The sequence below is a fragment of the Lathamus discolor genome, chromosome 1 (genome assembly GCF_037157495.1).
Source record: "Lathamus discolor isolate bLatDis1 chromosome 1, bLatDis1.hap1, whole genome shotgun sequence".
In the NCBI taxonomy this organism is placed as follows: domain Eukaryota; kingdom Metazoa; phylum Chordata; class Aves; order Psittaciformes; family Psittacidae; genus Lathamus; species Lathamus discolor.
This window is the reverse complement of record NC_088884.1, coordinates 895,428-916,291: the sequence shown is the minus strand read 5'-3', so window position 1 is coordinate 916,291 and position 20,864 is coordinate 895,428. Positions and strand designations below refer to the sequence as shown.

At 44.4% G+C, this 20,864-nt stretch overlaps 1 protein-coding gene across 1 annotated transcript in view; it reads right to left on the bottom strand.

Annotated features, from left to right (window-relative positions):
* Positions 1-20,864, bottom strand: part of ITIH2 (inter-alpha-trypsin inhibitor heavy chain 2) — a 30,736-nt gene that overhangs the window by 7,458 nt on the left and 2,414 nt on the right. The window contains exons 3-15 of the mRNA XM_065665156.1: positions 15,731-15,766; positions 14,845-15,017; positions 13,937-14,041; positions 13,474-13,636; positions 12,175-12,282; positions 10,272-10,400; positions 9,510-9,626; positions 8,142-8,310; positions 5,921-6,046; positions 4,884-5,065; positions 3,630-3,815; positions 2,514-2,653; positions 1,791-1,963 (exon numbers count right to left, since the gene is read on the bottom strand). Of these exons, the coding sequence (XP_065521228.1) occupies positions 1,791-1,963; positions 2,514-2,653; positions 3,630-3,815; positions 4,884-5,065; positions 5,921-6,046; positions 8,142-8,310; positions 9,510-9,626; positions 10,272-10,400; positions 12,175-12,282; positions 13,474-13,636; positions 13,937-14,041; positions 14,845-15,017; positions 15,731-15,766 (1,807 nt within the window). The remainder of the gene's footprint in view (positions 1-1,790; positions 1,964-2,513; positions 2,654-3,629; positions 3,816-4,883; positions 5,066-5,920; positions 6,047-8,141; positions 8,311-9,509; positions 9,627-10,271; positions 10,401-12,174; positions 12,283-13,473; positions 13,637-13,936; positions 14,042-14,844; positions 15,018-15,730; positions 15,767-20,864) is intronic.

Sequence of the window (20,864 nt, the reverse complement as noted above, 5' to 3'; positions counted from 1 at the left end):
TTAGAACTGAAGCAGGGGAAGTTTAGATTGGATCTAAGGAGGAAATTCTTTCCTGTGAGGGTGCTGAGGCACTGGAATGGGTTGCCCAGGGAGGTTGTGAGTGCTCCATCCCTGGCAGTGTTCAAGGCCAGGCTGGATGAAGCCTTGTGTGGGATGGTTTAGTGTGAGGTGTCCCTGCCCATGGCAGGAGGGTTGGAACTGGATGATCTTGAGGTCCTTTCCAACCCAGACTACTCTATGATTCTATGGTTCTAAGAAGCTCTCCCATGCACAGCCCGGTTTCACAATGTCCGGCATGATAAAGAACATTTAGTCCTTTGAGAAGTAAGTGATTTCAGTGGAAGGCACAGTCTCTGGCTATGAAGACAGTGCAGCTCTTATGGGAGTTGCACAAGGACAGGCAGGAAAACCTCTTTCAGATTACCCATTCTATGCCTTGTATATGCAAACTGTTTGGTACATTCCATGTATCGCACAATCCTAAGCACAGATTTACTTTGATATCGCTTTTACAGTCTCTGTCCTGTGCTAAGGCTCAGGAGACATGCCCCACTGTCCCTGAAATCCACAGATGCCTTGACCCTGATTTCAGCGTTAAGTTTTGACTGTTCCATCAAACACAAAGCCACAAGAACCTATATTAAAATTACTCAAATCCTCTACATCATCTAAATCAAGATAATTATGGCCTGAATTAGTCAGCTGGTGCCACTATAATGAATTCATTATACATGAATGCAACACATGCTATTTCTGTGGGGAGTGATTTGGTGGTTGTGGGTCGTAGCATGCAGTAGAAATAACTTCATTTCTCTTTGGCTCTCAGCTGCAGACTTTAAAATCAAAGAACAAATAAACCTCAAGATACCAATTGACAGACATCAGAACTCCATTTCACTGGGCCAGAATCAGGACATTATTAGAGTTATCCAGGAGCTGGAGATGTGGGAATGCAGAACGTGCGTGGAGGTTCGTTTCTAGTGTGAAATGAGAGATGGATGATGTTGCTCACTGGTATAAAGTTGCTTCTTTCCTTCACAACCAGTTGTAAACTCTCCCATTTATAAATAGGTTTTAATTCACTGCACCCAGTTGCTGAGGAAGCCGATCTTTCACTTTCTTTGCATCACGCTGTCAGTGTTCTCTTGATAACAACAGTTGTGCTTTTTCAAACCCTTGGCTTGTGAGGGTGCAAAATAGCTGCTGTTAAGCTCTGTTGGAAGCACATGGCTGTGCAGGGGTGACTTGGGATATCTTAAACACCCACGGATGTCAACAGCTACTGCTCTGAGGCTGACTCTACCAGAGCAGCCAATCCCTCCTCATTTGGCTGGACATGAGGTTGCTGTAACAAGGACCTTGGAACATGTATTGAAGTAATGCATTTAAATACAGAAGTTAATTAATAAGGGACTCTCTTGTTCCAACAGCTCCGATTCCAAGCTTCCAAGGCTTAAAAGTGATGCTAAAATATGGTTTAGTCAATTCTACAGGGAGCTAGACGTATCTGTCCCACCAAGAAGACGTACAGCTTGTGACACTGTAGACTTACTGGAAACCTCATCATTGCAATGTTGTCACGTTCAGTCCTCACTGAAGCCAATGGCTCCAAAATGCACTTGTGTAACAGGATGCTCCCAAACTGTCTGAAGATATGGTCAGCTTTCATTGAAAATACAGGCTACTGTATAAGCACGAATACCTGGAGTGAATAATGAACATGGATGCTCTTCCAACTGAAGAAGAACAAAGCCAAAATGAGAGGTTGAGTAACAAACAGAGACACTGACCTGGGCAGCAGCCCCTCCTGGGGTCTTTGGGCTGGTCTGCCAGCATTATCTCATCCTTCTCAGCGTTCTCTATCAGCATAGCTGTGAAGGGGGTAACAATATGATGGTCAAGAGACATCTGGAGGATGGATTTGGTGATGTTTCTCTTCAAAGCTGCAGTGGGAGCTGTGTTTCTGGATGGAAAATGAAACAGAAGGCATGGTTAGCAGCTCTATGGGGCAGATGCTCCGCAGAGTGGTCCCAGTGCCAAACTGATGGGTGTTGCAAGAAGGAAACGCTGATGGCCTGTGTGAATGCACTCTCCATAAGAAGACCATTTTTGGCTCCTGTGGGCTTTGGCCTGGACTCAGAGAAGCCCAGTTCACCTCCTGGTCTCAGCAGGGGAACTCTTTCTGCTTCAGAGGGCATTCATCCTGAACTGCTCCATAGGTTTTACTCAGGCTCCATGAGGGAAATTTCCCATCAGTTTCATTCACTCAGCCCCACAGCCAGGTCTGGTAGTCCCTTATTCCTTTACTTAACCATTCCCAAACTCTATTCCCTGTTATCTGTGAGTGCTGAGAGGAGGAATGTGCCTGAAGACATCACCTACCTTTATTTCCATTTATTCGCCTTCCCCATTTGAAACCCTGATGGTTGTGAAACACCTCACGGCTGTGCTCTCAGAGCCGTATTACCCTCAAGCTTCTCTTCGTTCCCATCACAGACCACCTTTCTCCTCACCTCTCTGCCAGCATCTGGTTGACGGTCAGATAGGCCCACAGCTTCCTAGTGAATTCGGGGTCGGCATATTTGTCTTTCTTCATGAAGCCATCCAGTTCTTCAACATCTCGCAGGGTCTCCATGACTAGCTCTGCATTCGCCTATGCAATTAACGAGTGATAAAGACAATGGAGAGTGAGCCAGGAGAATGTGGTAGCTTTGAGTTCTCCTTCTAGCCTGATGGCATTAAGGATGCACTCTGGCTCTGCCCATGTCGCTTCTAGATCAGAAAGTCCCAGCACTGAATGCCATGGGGAGGGGAGCTGCAGCAAGAGGGTCTTCTGCTAAAGGCACTTGAGTGACAGTGGAGTAAAATAGGTAAAGGAGCTGTCAGCAGTAGCCAAAGAGGGTCCTACCACATGCCAAAAGAGCAGAGCTCTGCTTTCCTCCCCTCAGGCCTTTTCACACCCAATTGCTATTGAGGAACAGGAACCGAATTCCCCTTTCTCCTGCAGATCCATGGCCCGCTCCATGTTTTGTCAGGATATTGAACATATTTGTGTTTTTTTCCAGCAACTCACAAATGGCAACTCCTAAGCCCCGTAAGAGTGTGGATATTTTGGTTCCTCCGCAGGAAGAAGGATCTGGATGTAGAATTCCCACCCCACCTCACTCCACCGTGAAAAGCAGCCCTGAAAGCATGGGAAAGGTCTCATCACACATGGCACAAGACAGAGCATAAAAGCACAGCTCTAGGACTTGACACACTGTAGATCCACCAGTTTGAGCTCCCCAGGAGTGGGATGTTCAGCCACGAAAGGAGCTACGCTTGGGGATCAACCATGCACCTTCACAAAGCACGAAGGGAGGACTCCACAGTCTTAGTCTGATTTGCAATTGGGTTTAGCATGGTTCATACATCAGAAGGAAGTTCCTCTGGCAGGCTGCAGGTTGCAGGTAGTGACTATTCATTGCTGTACTTGAAGTTATTGTGAGATGTTGTTGGACAGACATCCCATGAGTTTCCCGATGCTCCCACCCAGAACCCGAATGGACAACCTCCAGCAAGGGGGACGCAGGAATCAATGAACCAGCCCAAAGCCCAGGAGCAGGTAACCCACGGACACCTCCGCTCACCGCGGTCGCTGTGACAATGCTTTCCAAGTGCTGCAGGTTGTCGGTGTCCACCTTCCCAGCCACTACTATCTCTGAGCCACCAAAGTAGTTGTGGAAGCTGCTCTGGGTGACGTCCGACACTGACTCCTGGGGGTAGTTGAACTGAATCTTCTTCAAGAGTGGGGTGGAGACCTGGTTGTAGAAGTTCTGAGGCGGAAGGAGGCAGAGAAGTGAGTCTGTTGTACCCAGCACAACCCTCCCGCATGCACCACTTACTGAAGGGACAGCAGGTGACAAAAACTGGAGCCCTAATGGGCAAGTGGGGCTTTGCTGGTTCCCGAGAACACAGACTTCTTTATACTTGGACCTTAGTACGCTTGCAAGAGGGTATAGCAAGGGGGTCTGGTCCAATCCAGAAGATCCGGTGGAAGTCAAAGGATGGTCAGAGCTCATGGGCTGTGTTATTCCAATATCTATGAGGCTTGAACACAAGTGAATATGGGCCTGACTCTATTATCAGGTTGGTCAGCTCTTGGCTACCGTGCAAGACATGCAGCTGCTCTCTGCCTAATTCTTGCCAAAAACTAGACCTATGTCTCACTTGTATTCGATTCTCTGCTGTAGACAGTCTGCCCTTTTCTCTTGCACCTGGCTGATGTGAACTGGGATGTGTGCACAGCTGGGTTTTACATATGAGACCAGGGAGGGAAAACAGGTACCCAGGTAGTGCTATGGGTGGAGGCTGTCTCATACTGAGGGGCTACACTCTCGGAGCTGCTGTTCGGCAGAGCACCATGCAGCGTGTCCTGTCATACATACGCTGGGAAAGAAGTATGAGAAGCCTGCATAGGGGGTGATGCCAGTGAAGAGAAACAGAAGCAAGAGTTTGCTCATCAGTAATTGCTGCTCAGATTTGGATCCAGAGCCTCCTAGAATTGAACCTTTTCTTACTCTGGAAAAGCTTGGATTATCATTTAGCATTTATATCCAGGCTTTTTTTCTAGTGCTGAAGCAGCCTCAGGTAAAATCTAGGCCTTAATTTTAATTCAGAAAATCATCCTTTTTATGGTTAGGACTGTTCTATAGAATAGAAATGCTACACAGAGAAGTCAAGTGTGTATTATAGCCACAAAACTTGTAACTAGCAGCACTTAGGCTAATACATGATTGTCATCTTGCAGGGCTCTCCAGAAGAAACCTGTGTACCTACAGTAGCTCCGTGGAGTTACCCAGCTGCAGAGCTGTGAACAGAACGGGAGCGGGCCAGAAATGCACCTTCATTTGGGCAGAAGTCTCCTGATTCCCAAAAATCCTCTGGGCCATGCCGCGGTTGTCGGTTGCGATCCTCTGCAGGAAATCGTAATCTACATCAAACCCGATGCCAAGGCAGAAGAGAGAGAACTCATCTTTGATGCTCTGCTTCACGTTCTTCTGGATCGTTGTCAGCTTTAGCTCACCTTGGAGGGACACAAAGGGTGATACCCATCTGAGCAATGGAAGAAGTCTGCATCCATGTAAACGCATTCATGCTCTTCCAGTGTCTCTGATTCTCTCTTAGAGAACTAACCTGGACAACTAACCCAGATGCTGAATCTTCATTTTGCTTTACCTGCAGTGACATTTAAGCTTCTCCTGGATGTAGGTTATCAAATCGTTTCTACTGAAATTGGTCCCTCTGAACTCTGGTTTTTGGTATCTGATGCATATTCTTTGTCTATCCAGGCCTCATTAACTTCCTGGGGAGTTTGTAATTGTAACACATCTGGACTTCTCACAGGGTTATTACTTCAAGCTCTCTGAAGACTAAGACATCTCCGTAAAGGTTTTACTTGTTTCTTGTACTCAAGATGTTCTCTGCCACCACTGGGACTGACTTTTTTAACATCAGCCTTGCGGTAAGGCTTACAGCAGCTTGCAGTAAGGGAGTGCTTTCAACCTGTACCAAACTCAATCAGAATTAACTTGCTTTCTACTTGATTCTCCTGATTTTGATGTTGCTTGTGGGACTACATAGATCTTTGTGGGCAAAGATCATTGGAAAAAGCTGTTTTTCCTAAGGCTATTGTGATTACCTCTCTTACAGGATTTGTTCATTTGTAATTGCAAGAAGTGGATCACTTGCGTGACATAATCTTTTCAAAGCCTCCCAGCAAAGCCCCATAGCACCTATAGCACTTGGCAAAAGAGCATCACAAGCATTGGAAGAAAATGGAATAGAACTTTTCAAGCTTACTGTCAAGCATCTACATGCTGTGTGCTTTTCCCAGGCTAATCCCACTGTTCTTTCTTCTCACCTAAAGCAGGATCCTTACCTACTGTCGGGTCTCCATCAGACACCAATACAATCATGGAGACTGAGTTAGGGTCCAACATGCCTAAGTTCTGCGCTTCGTTCAGGATGAATGTAGCTCGGAGAAGAGCTTCGTTGATATTTGTGCCTGTCAAAGACACAATGAAGAAAACAGTTTTGATTCTTGTTGAGTTTCCTGTTGAATCCAGATGAGCTCTGAGATTCTAGTGGAATTAATCAGCATGGACCAGACCTGCGACTGAAGCAGCAAAATCCCACCTATGTGATGCTTACAGCACATCTGCTTGCACTGTGGTTCCTTTTTTCATCTCAGGCTGTCATCTTTATGTGTTCCCACCCATTCCTCATCACTGATTCCAGTGGGACCATTTGTGGTGTTGGGAACTATTTGCTGTAGGCAAATCATTTGCAGGCTGATGATTGAATGAGAGCAAGAAGAAACTTTCTTTGCTGGCATCAGCCTGTTCTTTGGTTATCTTGATTGGAGAAGAAGAGGTAGATGTTTATTGAGCCTATCTAAAGGTTTGGCTTGTGCACAGAAGGGACAGAATAAGAAATCAGCATGAGAGAAACAGCATATTCGAAGTAATTTCTTTGTCAAGAAAGCAAAAAAATAGTGGCTTCAGAGACAGGATAATAAAATGCTGCTTTGCAAAATGGCTTTGCTGGATGGGAGCAGGTCTGTTAGCTATTCTGCCAATTCTTTTGGGGTAACAAAGCCAGGCTTATGAGGCTTATGAGGCACTCATAATCCCAGCACAGTGATGATCTCGGGCAAGTCTATAACTTCATGTTGATTCTACCTTATATGTTGCTAGCGAAAGGTCCTTGAAACGAAGGTGCCACAACACCAGAAGTCTCTGATGTTTGGGAGAGCTTTCCACACACTACCAGTGTACAAAGAACTGAACAAATAAACACAACTGCACTTCAGAGAGCAATAGATTGAAATGATCATAAGCCCCTTCCGTACAAATAGCTCAAGCACTTACAAACGAAGCATCCGAAGTGCTGTAAGGCTGAAAAAGGCAACTATCCTTGTTTGTCAGAAAGGGATGAAGGCACAAAACATGAGAACAATTTGTGGCATTTAACAGATCGTAGAATCGTTTAGGTTGGAAAAGACCCTTTAAGATAATCGAGTCCAACCATTAACCCAGCACTGCCAAGTCCACCAATGAAAAAGTCCCCCAAAGCCACATCTACCGGCCTTCTAAATACCTGCAGGAAGGAGGATCACTTCCCCGGTCCTCCTGGCCACAGTATTTCTGATATAAGCCAGGATGCTCTTGTCCTTCTTGGCCATCTGGGTGCAGTGACAGCTCATGTTCAGCCAGCTACCAACTGGTCCTTTTGCACTGGGCAGCTTTCCAGCCACTTTTCCCCAAGTCTGCATGGGGTTGTTGTGGCCCAAATGCAGGACTCAGCAAAGTCCAATCTAAACACTCTCTAACACAGAGGGCTACCCCACCTCCTCTCCTTCCTTTCCTGTCCCTTCTGAAGAGTTTGTAGCTATCCATGGCAGCACTCCAGGTGTGCCTGTCATCCCACCATGTTTCCATGATAGCAATTATGTCATAGTTTTCCTGCTGCACCATTGCTTCCAGCTCCCCCTGTTTGTTACCCATGCTGCGTGCATTGGTGTAGGTGCACTTCAGTTGGGCTGTTGATCCTGCCACCTTTTCCTGGGGAAAAGTCCTAATTGCTACAGGACCATTCTCAGGCACATCGATAACCCTTGTGTCTTTGCTGCTGCACTGATCTCCATCTATCACGGTGTAGTGTACCATTTACAGGCAGTGGATACCCTGGAATTGGGCTGCTTATGGTCTGCTTTACAAAGGCATGAGTCAGCCTTGTTTTATCTCCCTACTTATGATAGGGGGGTGGAACTAGATGATCTTTTACGTCCCTTCCAACCCAAACCATTCTATGATTCTATGATATTTGGGATCTGTGAGGCTGGAGACAGAACACAGATTAAAGGCAGCTGTTCAGTGGTCTATGTTCTATCTGTCTTGGCTTAATCAGTAGAAGGAAATGCCAGCCCATTCCCTAACAAGAAACTCGAATCCTTGCTCTCCTTTAGCCCAAGGCATGCTTTTCCCGTCTTAGGAATCAGATTTATTGATGGGAATACCCTGCCAATCTGAGGGTTGTCTGAAGTACCCATTCCTGTGATACCTAACTTCCATGAGCACCTTGCAATCAAAACCTCATACCCCCGTTGGGATGGATTGTCTGGATGTACTTCTTAGCTTCTTCAACCTGTGATGGGGTGGCTGAGACTAAATTATCTCTCCAGCATCGGACATTGTGGTTGAAGTCGATAAGGGAGAACTGATCAGCAGCACGGAGCTCACTCAGTATTGCCTTCATGGCCTCGATGGTCTGAGAAGAAGAAAGTTAAGGAAAGATGAGTTTATGCTTCGTGTTGCTGAAAGCATGTTCTTAATTTGTGACTATAGGCAGAGAGATGCCTTTCATGAATAAGAACATGAGTACTGGAATCCAGAACAGCATCTGCTATCCAAATCTCTCTCCTTTTTCGCACTTAGATAAAGTTGAACTTTAATGTGATTGAAGAATCACATTAAAAATGCAATTAGCAGGAATTCAACTCAACCCATCCTTGCTTAACTCCTGCTGATACAGGTGAGAGACAGAAACAGTTTGTATGACGTGGTTCAGGAGACAGGAATTGCTCGTATCAGCTCAGGAGGCTTAGCTCTGTCTGCAGTGCTGTCGTTTCAGGCTGGGTAACATCCGTTTGAAGATGTGTGATTTAAACAAGGGACAATAAAGCTGGATCCAATTGTGTAGCATTGATTTCCCCAAGGAAGCAATATGCCAAGAGGTAGTATTGTGCTCCAAAACAATTCAATTATATCTAGATCATCCCTTACCAACGTTTGTCTAGCCAGTTCTTAAAGACCTTCAGTGACATGATAGGCAATCTCCCAAACTCCCCTCTCAGCAGTACAAAGCTTCTCCTAATATCCAATATAAATCTTTCCTGTATATCCATCTGATTCCATCTTATTCTACCCTGGGAGGGCACGAATGTCAGTTGATGAGTTTCCCTTTTAGAACAATTGTTCACATATTTGGAGGCTGATTATGCCCTTCTAAGTCTTTTCTTTTGCAGAGTAAATCATCTCACGTTTTACATTGCCCTCCTCATCTCATGGGTTGCGTTGTCTAAACAATGCTTACTGCTCTTCAGCAGGCTGTCAGCAACGTCCACAGCTTTTTGAAAGCAGGGAAAGCCTCTCCCTGCTGAGGCTTTCCCAGGATTCACGAGAGGAGATTAGAACCTTTGCAAAATGCTTGGTCATTTGTCAATCAAAACTTTAATCTACAGCTAAAATCCATATTACGATGGCATCACCTCTTCCTTACAGCATGGAAGGAGCGCTGCAATAAAGAGTAAAACCATGGAGTCTTTGATTCACCATGGATTTTCCTATTTCAGTGAGATGAAGTGTAAAGCTTCTAATTCTGACTGCCAGCCTGCTACAGGATTCAATGATAAGGCACGTGCAAAGGTTGGTAGGAGGTTCGTTTTGCAATAGAGGTCAAACACTTACTTGTTTCATTTTCAGTCCCCACATTGAGCCACTGACATCTATAACAAATAAAATGTTTTTGGGCAGAGGATCAAGATTTTCCGGAGCAAAGAAGTGAATAAAATAGCCATTAAAAATCTGCAAAGTGAAATCACAGTGAAGTGAGCTGTAGTAAAGATGTCAGAAAACTCAAGACAATAACAGCAGGAAATGTTATTCTTCTTTATGGGCCAATTCTAACTTTCAGCTCTGCATAGTTTTGTAGCCTTTTGTACTTTTTATGTACCTTTTATATACCTTTATATACCTTTTATACTCCATAGTCTTTACTTTTCATCAAGGAAAGCAGAGCCTGGGTCTCAGACAGCTGCCATGCATGAGCATAGGAAGGAACGAAAAACATTGTAAGACTGTTCCATCTGTAATAATTCAACCCCATAATTCTGCTTCATGTTAACATAAAAATAGTGATGTTCTGGTTGTCTCCTTATGATGTATTGGTACAACATCCAATGATGCTGTCTTCTGATCCAACAATAAATCATCAGAATGCTGATAGGTATAAAAGACATTGTTTTTTGGATAAGGCAGGAATAGGCTCCTGACTATAAGTAGGACCATGTCTTAGTCATAAATGAAATAAATCCATTTTTACCACTTAAAATCTCTCTGTTCTTTCAAATGGGTATGGAGCTCTTTCTGAACATGAATGTTATTTAGCGCAGTTTGCTTAATGACAGCAGTTCTTGTATTCAGGGTCTCCCATCCCAGTTAAACACTTACTTCCAGTTCTCCACCCGTGGTTTCCCTGTTCACATCATACTGCACCACGAAGTTCCCATCTACTGCTGTGGATGAGCACATGGGGCATTTTCGTTGTTGAGCCATTGTGGGCTTGAAAGAAACGTGAGCCTTGAAATGAGAAGAGGTCACCAGTCAGTCAGGTGCTGTGAGAGAGGTGGGTCATTGACACAGAAAGAGTTTGTCTGCTCATGAAATATCCTACTCCACTGAATGCTTTTCTTCTTTCTTTATTTGTGCTCTTAGTTCAAGTGGAAAATGGACTTTGGCACTTCAAAAGAAAAACAGCAGTAAGGTTTGCCTGGATATGCTGATTCAGGGGTGGCAACTGTGAAACAAATCAGATGACCCATCCAGAGCACCAAATATTTCAATTAGAGCTGTGCAAACCACTTGTGGTAAGTAGTATGTTGTCATTCTAGTAAGTCATATGTGTTTTTTACTGGTTTAAATGCTTTATAATTTTATCAACATTCTTAATAGCTTTTTAATGGATACTTTTCCAAAATAAGAGCTTTCAGCTTGTCTGTAAATTTGGTACTAGTAATCCTTTTCATCACAGAATCATAGAATAGTTAGGATTGGAAGGGACCTTAAGCTCATCCAGTTCCAACCCCCTGCCATGGGCAGGGACACCTCACACAAGACCATGTCACCTAAGGCTCTGTCCAACCTGGCCTTGAGCACTGCCTGATTGGTTACGCAGACTTAATGGATATATGTATATTTTCAAGGCCAGGTTGGACAAAGCCTTGGGTGCATGGTTTAGTGTGAGGTGCCCCTGCCCATGGCAGGGAGGTTGGAACTGGATGATCTTAATGTCCTTTCCAACCCTAACTGTTCTATGATTCTGTCTCTGGTTTGACTCAATGACTTGAAGTTTCCTGAGAAGATAAGACGTTGTACAGCCACATAGCACCTCTGAAATTAGTTGCTAAACTAGAAATGCGGGTGAGTGTGGCATAAAGCTGAGCCTGGATATCAAGAAACAATACTGCCTAATATGTTATTATAGCAGTATAGAATCATAGAATAGTTAGGGTTGGAAAGGACCTCAAGATCATCCAGTTCCAACCCCCCTGCCATGGGCAGGGACACCTCACACTAAACCATCCCACCCAAGGCTCTGTCCAACCTGGCCTTGAACACTGCCAGGGATGGAGCACTCACAACCTCCCTGGGCAACCCATTCCAGTGCCTCACCACCCTCACAGGAAAGAATTTCCTCCTTAGATCCAATCTAAACTTCCCCTGTTTCAGTTTGAACCCGTTACCCCTTGTCCTGTCACTGCAGTCCCTGATGAAGAGTCCCTCCTCAGCATTCTTATAGACAGACTTTCTGGGCCTGATTCACATATCCTGCATTAAATGTCTATGTAAGAGTGTCTGTGTAAGTGTACCCTCCCAGAGTCACTGCTTAAAGCTGTTTGAGACAAATGTCTCTACTGTTGGAGGGTTTACTTATAGCCAAGAGCTATGCTAGAAAAAGCTAAGACAAGAATGTTAAGCAATAGAGCAGTTCTAGAATAAGTCTCTATGCAGATGTTCTCAATTCAAACTGAGATTATGGAGTTATTCCAAACTGGTTATTCCACTCGATATTCATCACTTACCTTTTTCACATCCACCAATCTCAGTGCTTTGCTCTTTCAGAGTAGCAAATCGAAAGCTTTGCACAGAGATGGATGGACGCTGTTTCTATGTTGCTGTCACAGTAGTATTTGAGCATCTTGTACATACATTTAGGTATCAGTAATGAAGACACTATAGTTTTTCTTGCCATATTTTTGCATGCTTCCAGCAGGTATGATAAAACACCAAGGCTGCATTGGAGCAAGTGTGAAAACTGAAGCTTTTCATGCTGCTTCTAGTCTATGACTGTTACCTTTTTCTCCCCCTTGGAGATGGTAGTGATTCCATCAAAATGATCTCCAAGTGAATTAGGAACATGCACATAACGAAGTCCCTGTGGCTCAATGATGCGGACATCCACCTAAAGGCAGGAAGAAAGGACTTTTAATATGAAGCACTGCCAGTGTCATGCTAGGATCTTATGAACCCTCCACAGCCAAACTCCAGCTGGGGGTGGGTTGCCTTTGAGAATGATCCAGTAGGGCCAGTCTCATTTATGGTAGGGTTCATGTCCAAAGAATAAATAAGATTTGGTGGAAATGCTCATTTTTCTTCTCTCTCTTATCCCCTGGGGCAAGTGGTGGGATAGGAGGCAAGGGTGGTACCATTGCTTATGCTGAAAGCACAAAAGAAGCATGAAGTGTCCCTGCCTCAATGCTTCTTTGGTTTGGGAGGCCATGAGGACCACCAGGTGATGAGTCCTCTTCCTCTCTACTCATGCTACTGACGGGACAGAGAGTATTCTTGCTTTTATTTGGATAGCGAAGGTGATTTGGAAAATAAAGTTTTGATCTTGTCAGCATGAGATGAGGTCTTTTTCCAGTTGTGTTTCTGAACAGTTAGTAAGAGTACTAGTAGGCAAGACATGGCTTGAAACAGATCAGAGCCTGCACCAAGGAAACATGAGCAGCAAACTTCTACGCAGCTTGTGCTGAAGCCATGACAAGCTCAAGAAGACATTTATGAAACAGACATATAAGAATGGACAGATGGAAATGTTCAGCTATCCCTGTATCTTGTGTCTGTTGATGCATGACAAAGGACACCTTTGGAGGAGTGTAAGAAAGAGGGTAGGAATAAGATAAGTCATCTTCTGGCAGGCAGCTCTGTATTCAGCAAACATCTGCTCTCGTAAGACGCTATCCTATGGAATGGGGATTATTGTGAAGAGCACTGTTCCAAATAAATAGCAAATGTTGTTTGTTTTCCTTCAGTTAAGGCAAGTTTACACAAAGGTATATACAGGCCGAGGCTGATTTGCCCAAGTGGTTCTGACGTGAGTCAGTCTCGATTCAGAAGATACCCAGCTGTGTTAGCACGAGAGGAAGCAGGACACATTTGCTCCTCACTTTTGTAGCCACCATAGTTCCTGGTTTGAAGTGTTTAATGCTGGTTTGTGTTTTACAAGTGACCTATTTGTACCAAGCCCATACGGAAGGAAGGAGCCGCAGATGAAGTGGCCTGCTGTGGGACTTGTAGGAGCCTTGTCTGCTTTCCTAGTGAGGACTCCTCACTCATTGGGTGCTGCCTACACACACCAGCTCTACTTTACCTCCATGTGCTTTGCCAAGCGTCCCGGCTTCACAGACACGATGTGCTCATATGAGCTCAGTTTCCTTCGAATCATTTCATGGTAGTGAAGTTCAAACTGGATCCTTGTCCCTGGGGGCACATTCACTTCGGTTTTGAAGTTTTCCATATCCAAGGCATTGCTCCTGAAAAGTCAACTGTGGGGTTATTTTGAGAAAATACAGTGAGCAAGAGAGCTTCTTTGCATTTTGGTTTAGAGTTATGCATTTGCTGGGTCCGATTCTAACTGTGGCCTACGTCAGGGAACTGCAGTTGTCCTTTAGCACAATGTTTTATCAAGCTGAAAGCAGAAACACAAGTTAAGTCCTTGATAATTAAATAGCAACCCGTTTTCCTTCGCAGAGCTCCCTCCTCCTGGGACGGGTCACCCTTAGCTCTCCTATGAATAAGTTCAATATAATTCCCATATGCCAAGGTCTCTATACCTTACTATCCCGGCAGCTTTGCCTTTGGCTTTTGCTTGAGCATACATTTTTCTGGCTTCAGATTTTTCCCGGATTTGGCTGGTAAATGTTATACCATTGACATCCCTAGGAGAGAAAAGCACAGTCAGCTTGCAAAAGAAACAACTTTACAATCAATGACTGTTTCTTCCCTTTAGCAAAACACCAGTGAAATCTAAGCTGGTGGGAAATGAAATAATAAGGCTCTTGTTTAACCCCAAAGGAATGAAGTCTGGTTTCCATTAGATCTCTATCTTTCCCCTACCTGCTTTTTTGTTCCAAGTCGCAGCACTCTTGTACTCTAAGGAGGTTCATAGAATCATAGAATCATAGAATAGTTCGGGTTGGAAAGGATCTCAAGATCATCCAGTTCCAACCCCCCTGCCATGGGCAGGGACACCTCACACTATGAGGTTCTTCCCTCCCTCATCTCCTTCACCATTTCCCTGTTCTTTGGGCTGGCCAAGCAGTTACCAATGTCATGGCTGTTATGGAACATGGATCAGGACACATCTCCTGACCAGCAAGCTGGCTGCTGCATCTCCGAATGGATACTGAACCAGGTTAGACTCTGTCTGTTCTAATTTGGGTCTCCTCCTCCCTCCCCTTTGATCTGGTGCCAACTTGCACAAGAGAGGTGGGAGCTTGGTCTATTTGAGGCTTCTGATCTTTTGTCAAATATTGTTGATGTTGGCCAATGGCCCAGTAATTACTGGAGAGGAAGAGATGGATGGACAGACAGTATGACGGCATGACCCTTCTTCTCTATGAGTAAGCCTGTTAAACTTACTTACACTGGAAAGTAAGAGGTGTTTTGCTTTTACAAGCAATACCCTCTCACCACACTGAGTCCTGCCAGAGCACAAGACTGATACCTGCCCACTACTTACATAGTAAAGTTGTCAATAAAAGCTCCTTTGGGGACTTGTACATCAAACACTATGTGCTGGGGCCGTTTTGCGTTATTCACCATTTTGGCTTGGATCATCGTGTTGGCCAGCCTTGATGTTATAGTGGATTGAACTTTGTAGCTGTAGAGACCTATCTTGTCATCGTCCTCCACCTGTGATTGATAAAATGGCTCCGTGAATTTAGGACACAGCAAGAAAAGATGCCCTTGAGGGGAATATCAATCCCTTTCATAGTCTCCGTGCCTTTTATGCAGCTGCTGTTCCTTACAATATGGCAGCTAGATGGGATATGAACTCAAGTTCAGGACACCTCCATATTTTACCTGGCAATTGTGACAGGATACTAATGTCAATGTAGCTCATTATAACACTTCAGCTGAAAGAGGGAATTTATTAAGCTGGAATGTTTTCCTTGCTTTTGACCATGCAATTTTGGAATGACTCTATTGGTGCAATCCAGCATAGAAGGGTACAGAGTAATCTTCAACACCGTATACTGAGGAGAAGAGAGCTTACAATTACAACGAGAGTCTTAAATAAAGGAGACCTGAAGCATTAGTTACTGACCTAAATGGTTAAGCTATGGCAGTTGGAGAATGGTATTACAGTGGTATATTAAGATACTGTTTTTGTCTTATCACTTTTGATGCTTATTTCTTCATATTTACCATACCCTTCTCTCTGCAAGAGTAGCTGTACAAACAGCGTTGTGCAAACAGTGCTCTGTTTAAAGAAAAGACGTTAATACCCAACCAGCAGTAAAAACAAGGGCCTGAACAAACAAAAGAATTGATTTCCAAAAAATGGTTAACTAGAAAATCACTTTGTTCAGGATTATTTTCCATGGAGGAGGGAAAAAACTCACCAGATCTCCAACGTACCCCCAGTCGGATGTGCTGCGCTGGAAAAGGAAAATAGGGAGAATGTATTTCAACAAAGCTAAGAACATAGAATCATAGAATCATAGAATCATAGAATCATAGAATGGTTTGCGTTGAAAAGGACCTCATCATCTAGTTCTAGCCCCCTGCCATGGGCAGGGACACCTCACACTAAACCATCCCACCCAAGGCTCTGTGCAACCTGGCCTTGAACACTGCCAGGGATGGGGCATTCACAACTTCCTTGACATGGATTGTGGGTGTTTCAAGACAGGGATCAGACAGTGGTAACATCTAAAAACTACTTTCCAAGATGATGAGAATTGGCTTGAGTTCTCAGGCTTAATGTGCTTACTCCCGTGCATAATCCTATTGTCTTATTTACATATTTACACATGGGATGTTGGGGCACGTCATCACCCAACTGTGACTTAGAGGCTATCCAAACCAGAAGGAGAGCTCGCTTGCTCTGTCTTTTATTTCTTGTAGCAAACATTCTCTTCCAGAGCAAACCCATTCTTCCTGGAAGCAGAGCAAGCTGGCACAAAGTCACACTCAGAAACCACAGCTTTTAACAGGAAAATTCTTGTTTATTTTTCTAGGAAGAGTGGGAAAACCTCAGAACACAGACCTTTCTAGCTCATTTTGTTTTCATTTACATTATAGAGTCTATATTTACATTACAGAATAGATATTTACATTTTTGTGTTACAGGCAATATGCATGTATAAAAACTCCTATTATGTGATCGATATCACATTTATATACTTGCGTACATGCGGTTAGTTCTCTGTGCACTGCTTAGACGAGCTGAAGCTGCTCATTGATGGTTGGGTTTTCCCCTGCCCTATGAATAGCTCCATCAGGCGACTGCTATGAAGAGGTGGTGACATCTTGTGGCCATTTGAATAATTCTGTTTAATTCCTTAGAATTAAAACTCGGATAAATAACTGCGGGATGGGATTTGGTTTACCTAGTTCTAGGGGCACATGCATTGTTTAATGCAGGTATCTGCTTTGGTGTTATCATCACAACCAGGCAAGGTCTTCAAGGTCTATGGAGTGATCCCTTTCATCTGCAAATGGATACCTCTATTTGGTTGAATGAGTCCTGCCCTCAACCATGCTGACTGTACTGATTAGAGGAGTGGGTACCCAGTGCCATTGGTGGTGCCCAAGGGTACCTCCTTGCCTTTAGATGAAGCTCCAGGAGATCATGAGTCTCCTGTAGGTTTTGTATGGTATCTGACACCCATAAGATATCTTGGACACTGCTAGATCCACGCTTATAGGAAACTGAATTGAGCCGTTCAACTCCACTGATGATAAGAAGGAACTTAGGGAGATGAGTCCAGTTTCTGATGGCTAAATTACAAACATGTACCAAACATATCAATCCCATGTCAGGTTTCAGTTGCATTTGAATCCAAGAGGACCAAAACCACAGAAGATGCTCGCAAAAAATGCAGTAGTCATAGGGTGCACATAAGGCTTTCTATACAGTTACTAAATTCATTTGAAGCTAGTTAATATACTGTTACTAGGAAAAATCTTGGGCTGCATAGAAGATGATATATGTCATAACAAGATCATTTTAATGAGGTGATTTTAAGGATCCTTTAAAGCCAGATAGACTGCAGGATTTCTGTCTGCCTTGGAACAAATGTGGGGTTTATTTACTAGCTATGCAAGCTCTACCTGAAACAGTCAGGGATTTCAGGATCTGGAAGCCTGGTGGATTGATCCTTGCTCAGTCCATCCTGACATTCCACAAACATCACTGCACTGTGATACTGGACGTTGGGCAGAGCCTTGGGTGGCACGGCCTAAGATGAGGCATCCCTGCCCACGGCAGGGAGATGGAACTGGATGATCTTAAGGTCCTTTCCAACCCAAACCATTCTATGATTCTACAGTAAAGGATCAGACTATGAAGAATGATGTGTCCTATACCTTGGACATAGGAAACATCACCAGCACAAATACAAATGAAGACCAAACCAACCTTAACTTAAATAAAGTTAAACTTGAAAAGATGAAGACCAAGACCTTAGCACAGAAGCCATTTGTTTTATTGTGCCACTTTTCTGTTTCTCAGAAGAGCTTTGGCTTCCTGACTCACTCTACAAATGGTGCTTAAAGCTTTCAAGATATCCAGGTCTCCTTCCTTTTTGTGAGGGAAGAGATGAGGAGAGAGGTGCTGATAGAGACGTGGTCTTGTCACTTGCACACTGGGTGCTCCAGCACTTGGGACCTCAAAGGTTGCAGGGGGCAGCCACTCCACAGGAGGACAGAACTGTGGATGCTTCAGTTCTGAGCACTGCTGTGCTCACTGAGAACATGGGGTTTGTAGGGACTTCTGAGGCACGTGAGACTTGTGCTGTTTCTGGCGTGAGGGTTCATGGCTGATCCTTGCCTTTAAAGCACATCCACATCTGCTGATGCCTGCACTGCGTAGAAACAGTACCTGGTGCAATACCTAATGTGTGGCAAACTGGTAATGAGGATGGAGAGAAGTGCCTCGGGAGCTGGTTTAAAGACCTGGTCCGACAGATGCTGGGACCTCTCTTCAGGTATTGAGGCCTGTCTTCGGCCATCTGTGCAGGCTGTATGTATGGATATTTATAGCCCTCCATAATGATCTTTGCTCAAATCACTGTTCGTGAGTGTTGCAGTCCACCATCAAGAAAATATTGCCTGCTTCAAGCTAACTTTCATTCAGGGCTTCTGGCCCTGACTCCTACTGTCCTATCCCCGAAGGAAGAAGCCCTGTTGCCTAAGAGAGGAACACATTGCAAGAGTCAATGCTTTACAAGAGATTGCAGGTCTTATTTCATCTATGGGATGCCTAGCTTACCATTGCTTTCAAGCTGCAGCCCACAGGCTGCTTCTGGGCTGTGACTTAGTAAACCAAGGAAAGCAGATGCAGAGATGTTACACTGCATTCAAAGGGAATGACTTTTATACCAGGGCATGAAAAAGATGAAGAAGCAGATGTGCAGCATGAGAAACTAGAAAAAAGATGCAACCTACCTGGCCTGTCCTCCCAGTCCTTTGAGCTGCTGTTTCCTCTTAAAGTCCCTTGTTCTCATGGGAGTCATTGCCTAAGAGTTTTTAACAGACTGCCAATTTCATTGCAGCCTCTTCAGGTTCCTTTTGGGGATCACAGCCCTTACTGTGAGGCGCAAGAAGAGCAGTTTCAAACCTAAAGCTTGGCAAGGCTTGTATTCACAGCGCTGCAGATGAATCTTGGTCTCTCTGGTTGCATTTATATCCTGGGAGCTTTGGGCTCAGCAGACACCTGATTCCAGCCTTTTCTTCCATATTTCCTTGCTGTGCTGGTTCTTACGGAGAGGAAACCAGGCAGAACAGTAAGGAAATAGGGGTGATCTCCATGGAGAGGAAACCAGGCAGGTAAAGCACTAAGGAAACAGGTGTGATTTCACCTGGCTCTGAACAGCCAGAAATCAGGACCAAGACAGGGAAACACAGAAACATAGAATAGTTTGGGTTGGAAAGGACCCTAAATCATCCAGTTCCACCCCCCTGCCATGGGCAGGGACACCTCACACTAAACCATCCCAACCAAGGCTTCATCCAACCTGGCCTTGAACACTGCCAGGGATGGAGCACTCACAACCTCCCTGGGCAACCCATTCCAGTGCCTCACCACCCTCACAGGAAAGAATTTCCTCCTTAGATCCAATCTGAACTTGCCCTGTTTAAGTTTTAACCCGTTACCCCTTGCCCTGTCACTACAGTCCCTGATGAAGAGTACTCTCCCCAGCATCCCTATAGGCCCCCTTCAGGTACTGGAAGGCTGCTATGAGGTCCCCACGCAGCCTTCTCTTCTCCAGGCTGAACAGCCCCAACTTCCTCAGCCTATCTCCATATGAGAGGTGCTCCAGCCCCTGATCATCCTCGTGGCCTCCTCTGGACCTGCTACAGAACATCCTGCCTCCCAGTCTAGACACAGGCTATCTCAGAAACAGAGATAACAGCAGTGCACCATCATATAGAGGTTCACAAGGTTACCTGCATTCCAGCCCATGGGGCACTCTATTGCTTTGGTCACGAGACCATTGACATACCTGAGACACTGTATTTTGGGAATTACTCAGGAGCAAGTATTTTTCGCAGGAATCTGGACCTAGAGAGCAATTCTTTCTGTTTAGACCTAATTAATAGGGTCCTAAGAGGAGTTCTGTTGTCTTGTTGCCAATGGGCTAACGACTGTAGAAAAACATAGTGCTAAACCAGTGATTCAGAAGACAGCCTTCCTATAGTGATTATGTGCCTAAGTAACTATGTGACTGCTTTGGGCCCAGAGTTACTGTCTCCAGGTGTTTCACATAGCTCAGTTTAGACTCATTTTTTAATACTTTATTATAACATATGAGTAACTCATTCTATAGCTGGAATCTTAGTTCTACTGCTTTTCAAAGACTCATCTGATAGGTAGAGGATGGGAAATAATCTATGGGAATATAAGGAATAACTGGGGAATATATAGAATCATAGAATCATAGAATAGTTAGGGTTGGAAAGGACCTCAAGATCATCCAGTTCCAACCCCCCTGCCATGGGCAGGGACACCTCACACTAAACCATCCCACCCAAGGCTTCATCCAACCTGGCCTTGAACACTGCCAGGGATGGAGCACTCACAACCTCCCTGGGCAACCCATTCCAGTGCCTCACCACCCTCACAGGAAAGAATTTCCTCCTTAGATCCAATCTAAACTTCCCCTGTTTATATGGGAATTTAAGGAATATATATGGGAATAAAAGGAATATATATCAATAATATATAATATAAGGAATAATAAAACCATTGGTAGAATTGGAAGTTACTGCATGTATATGCCTTTACACTATGTATCTGGAAAGTTGGGGAACAGAGGCAACATAATGCATATGACACTAATACAGATGTGTTGGAAAGAAGTGCGGTTAGAGAGGATTTCTGCTAAGATCATGATTAAAGTATTTAAATACTGGTCTGGCAAATGTGAGCTGGCTTGAGTCATATTTATGCTGAAATCTTCCATTTTTCTCCCAGTGTAATGGGGAGGTTGGGTTTTCATAAGTTACATTTCCATTCTGTGGGAGGCCCCT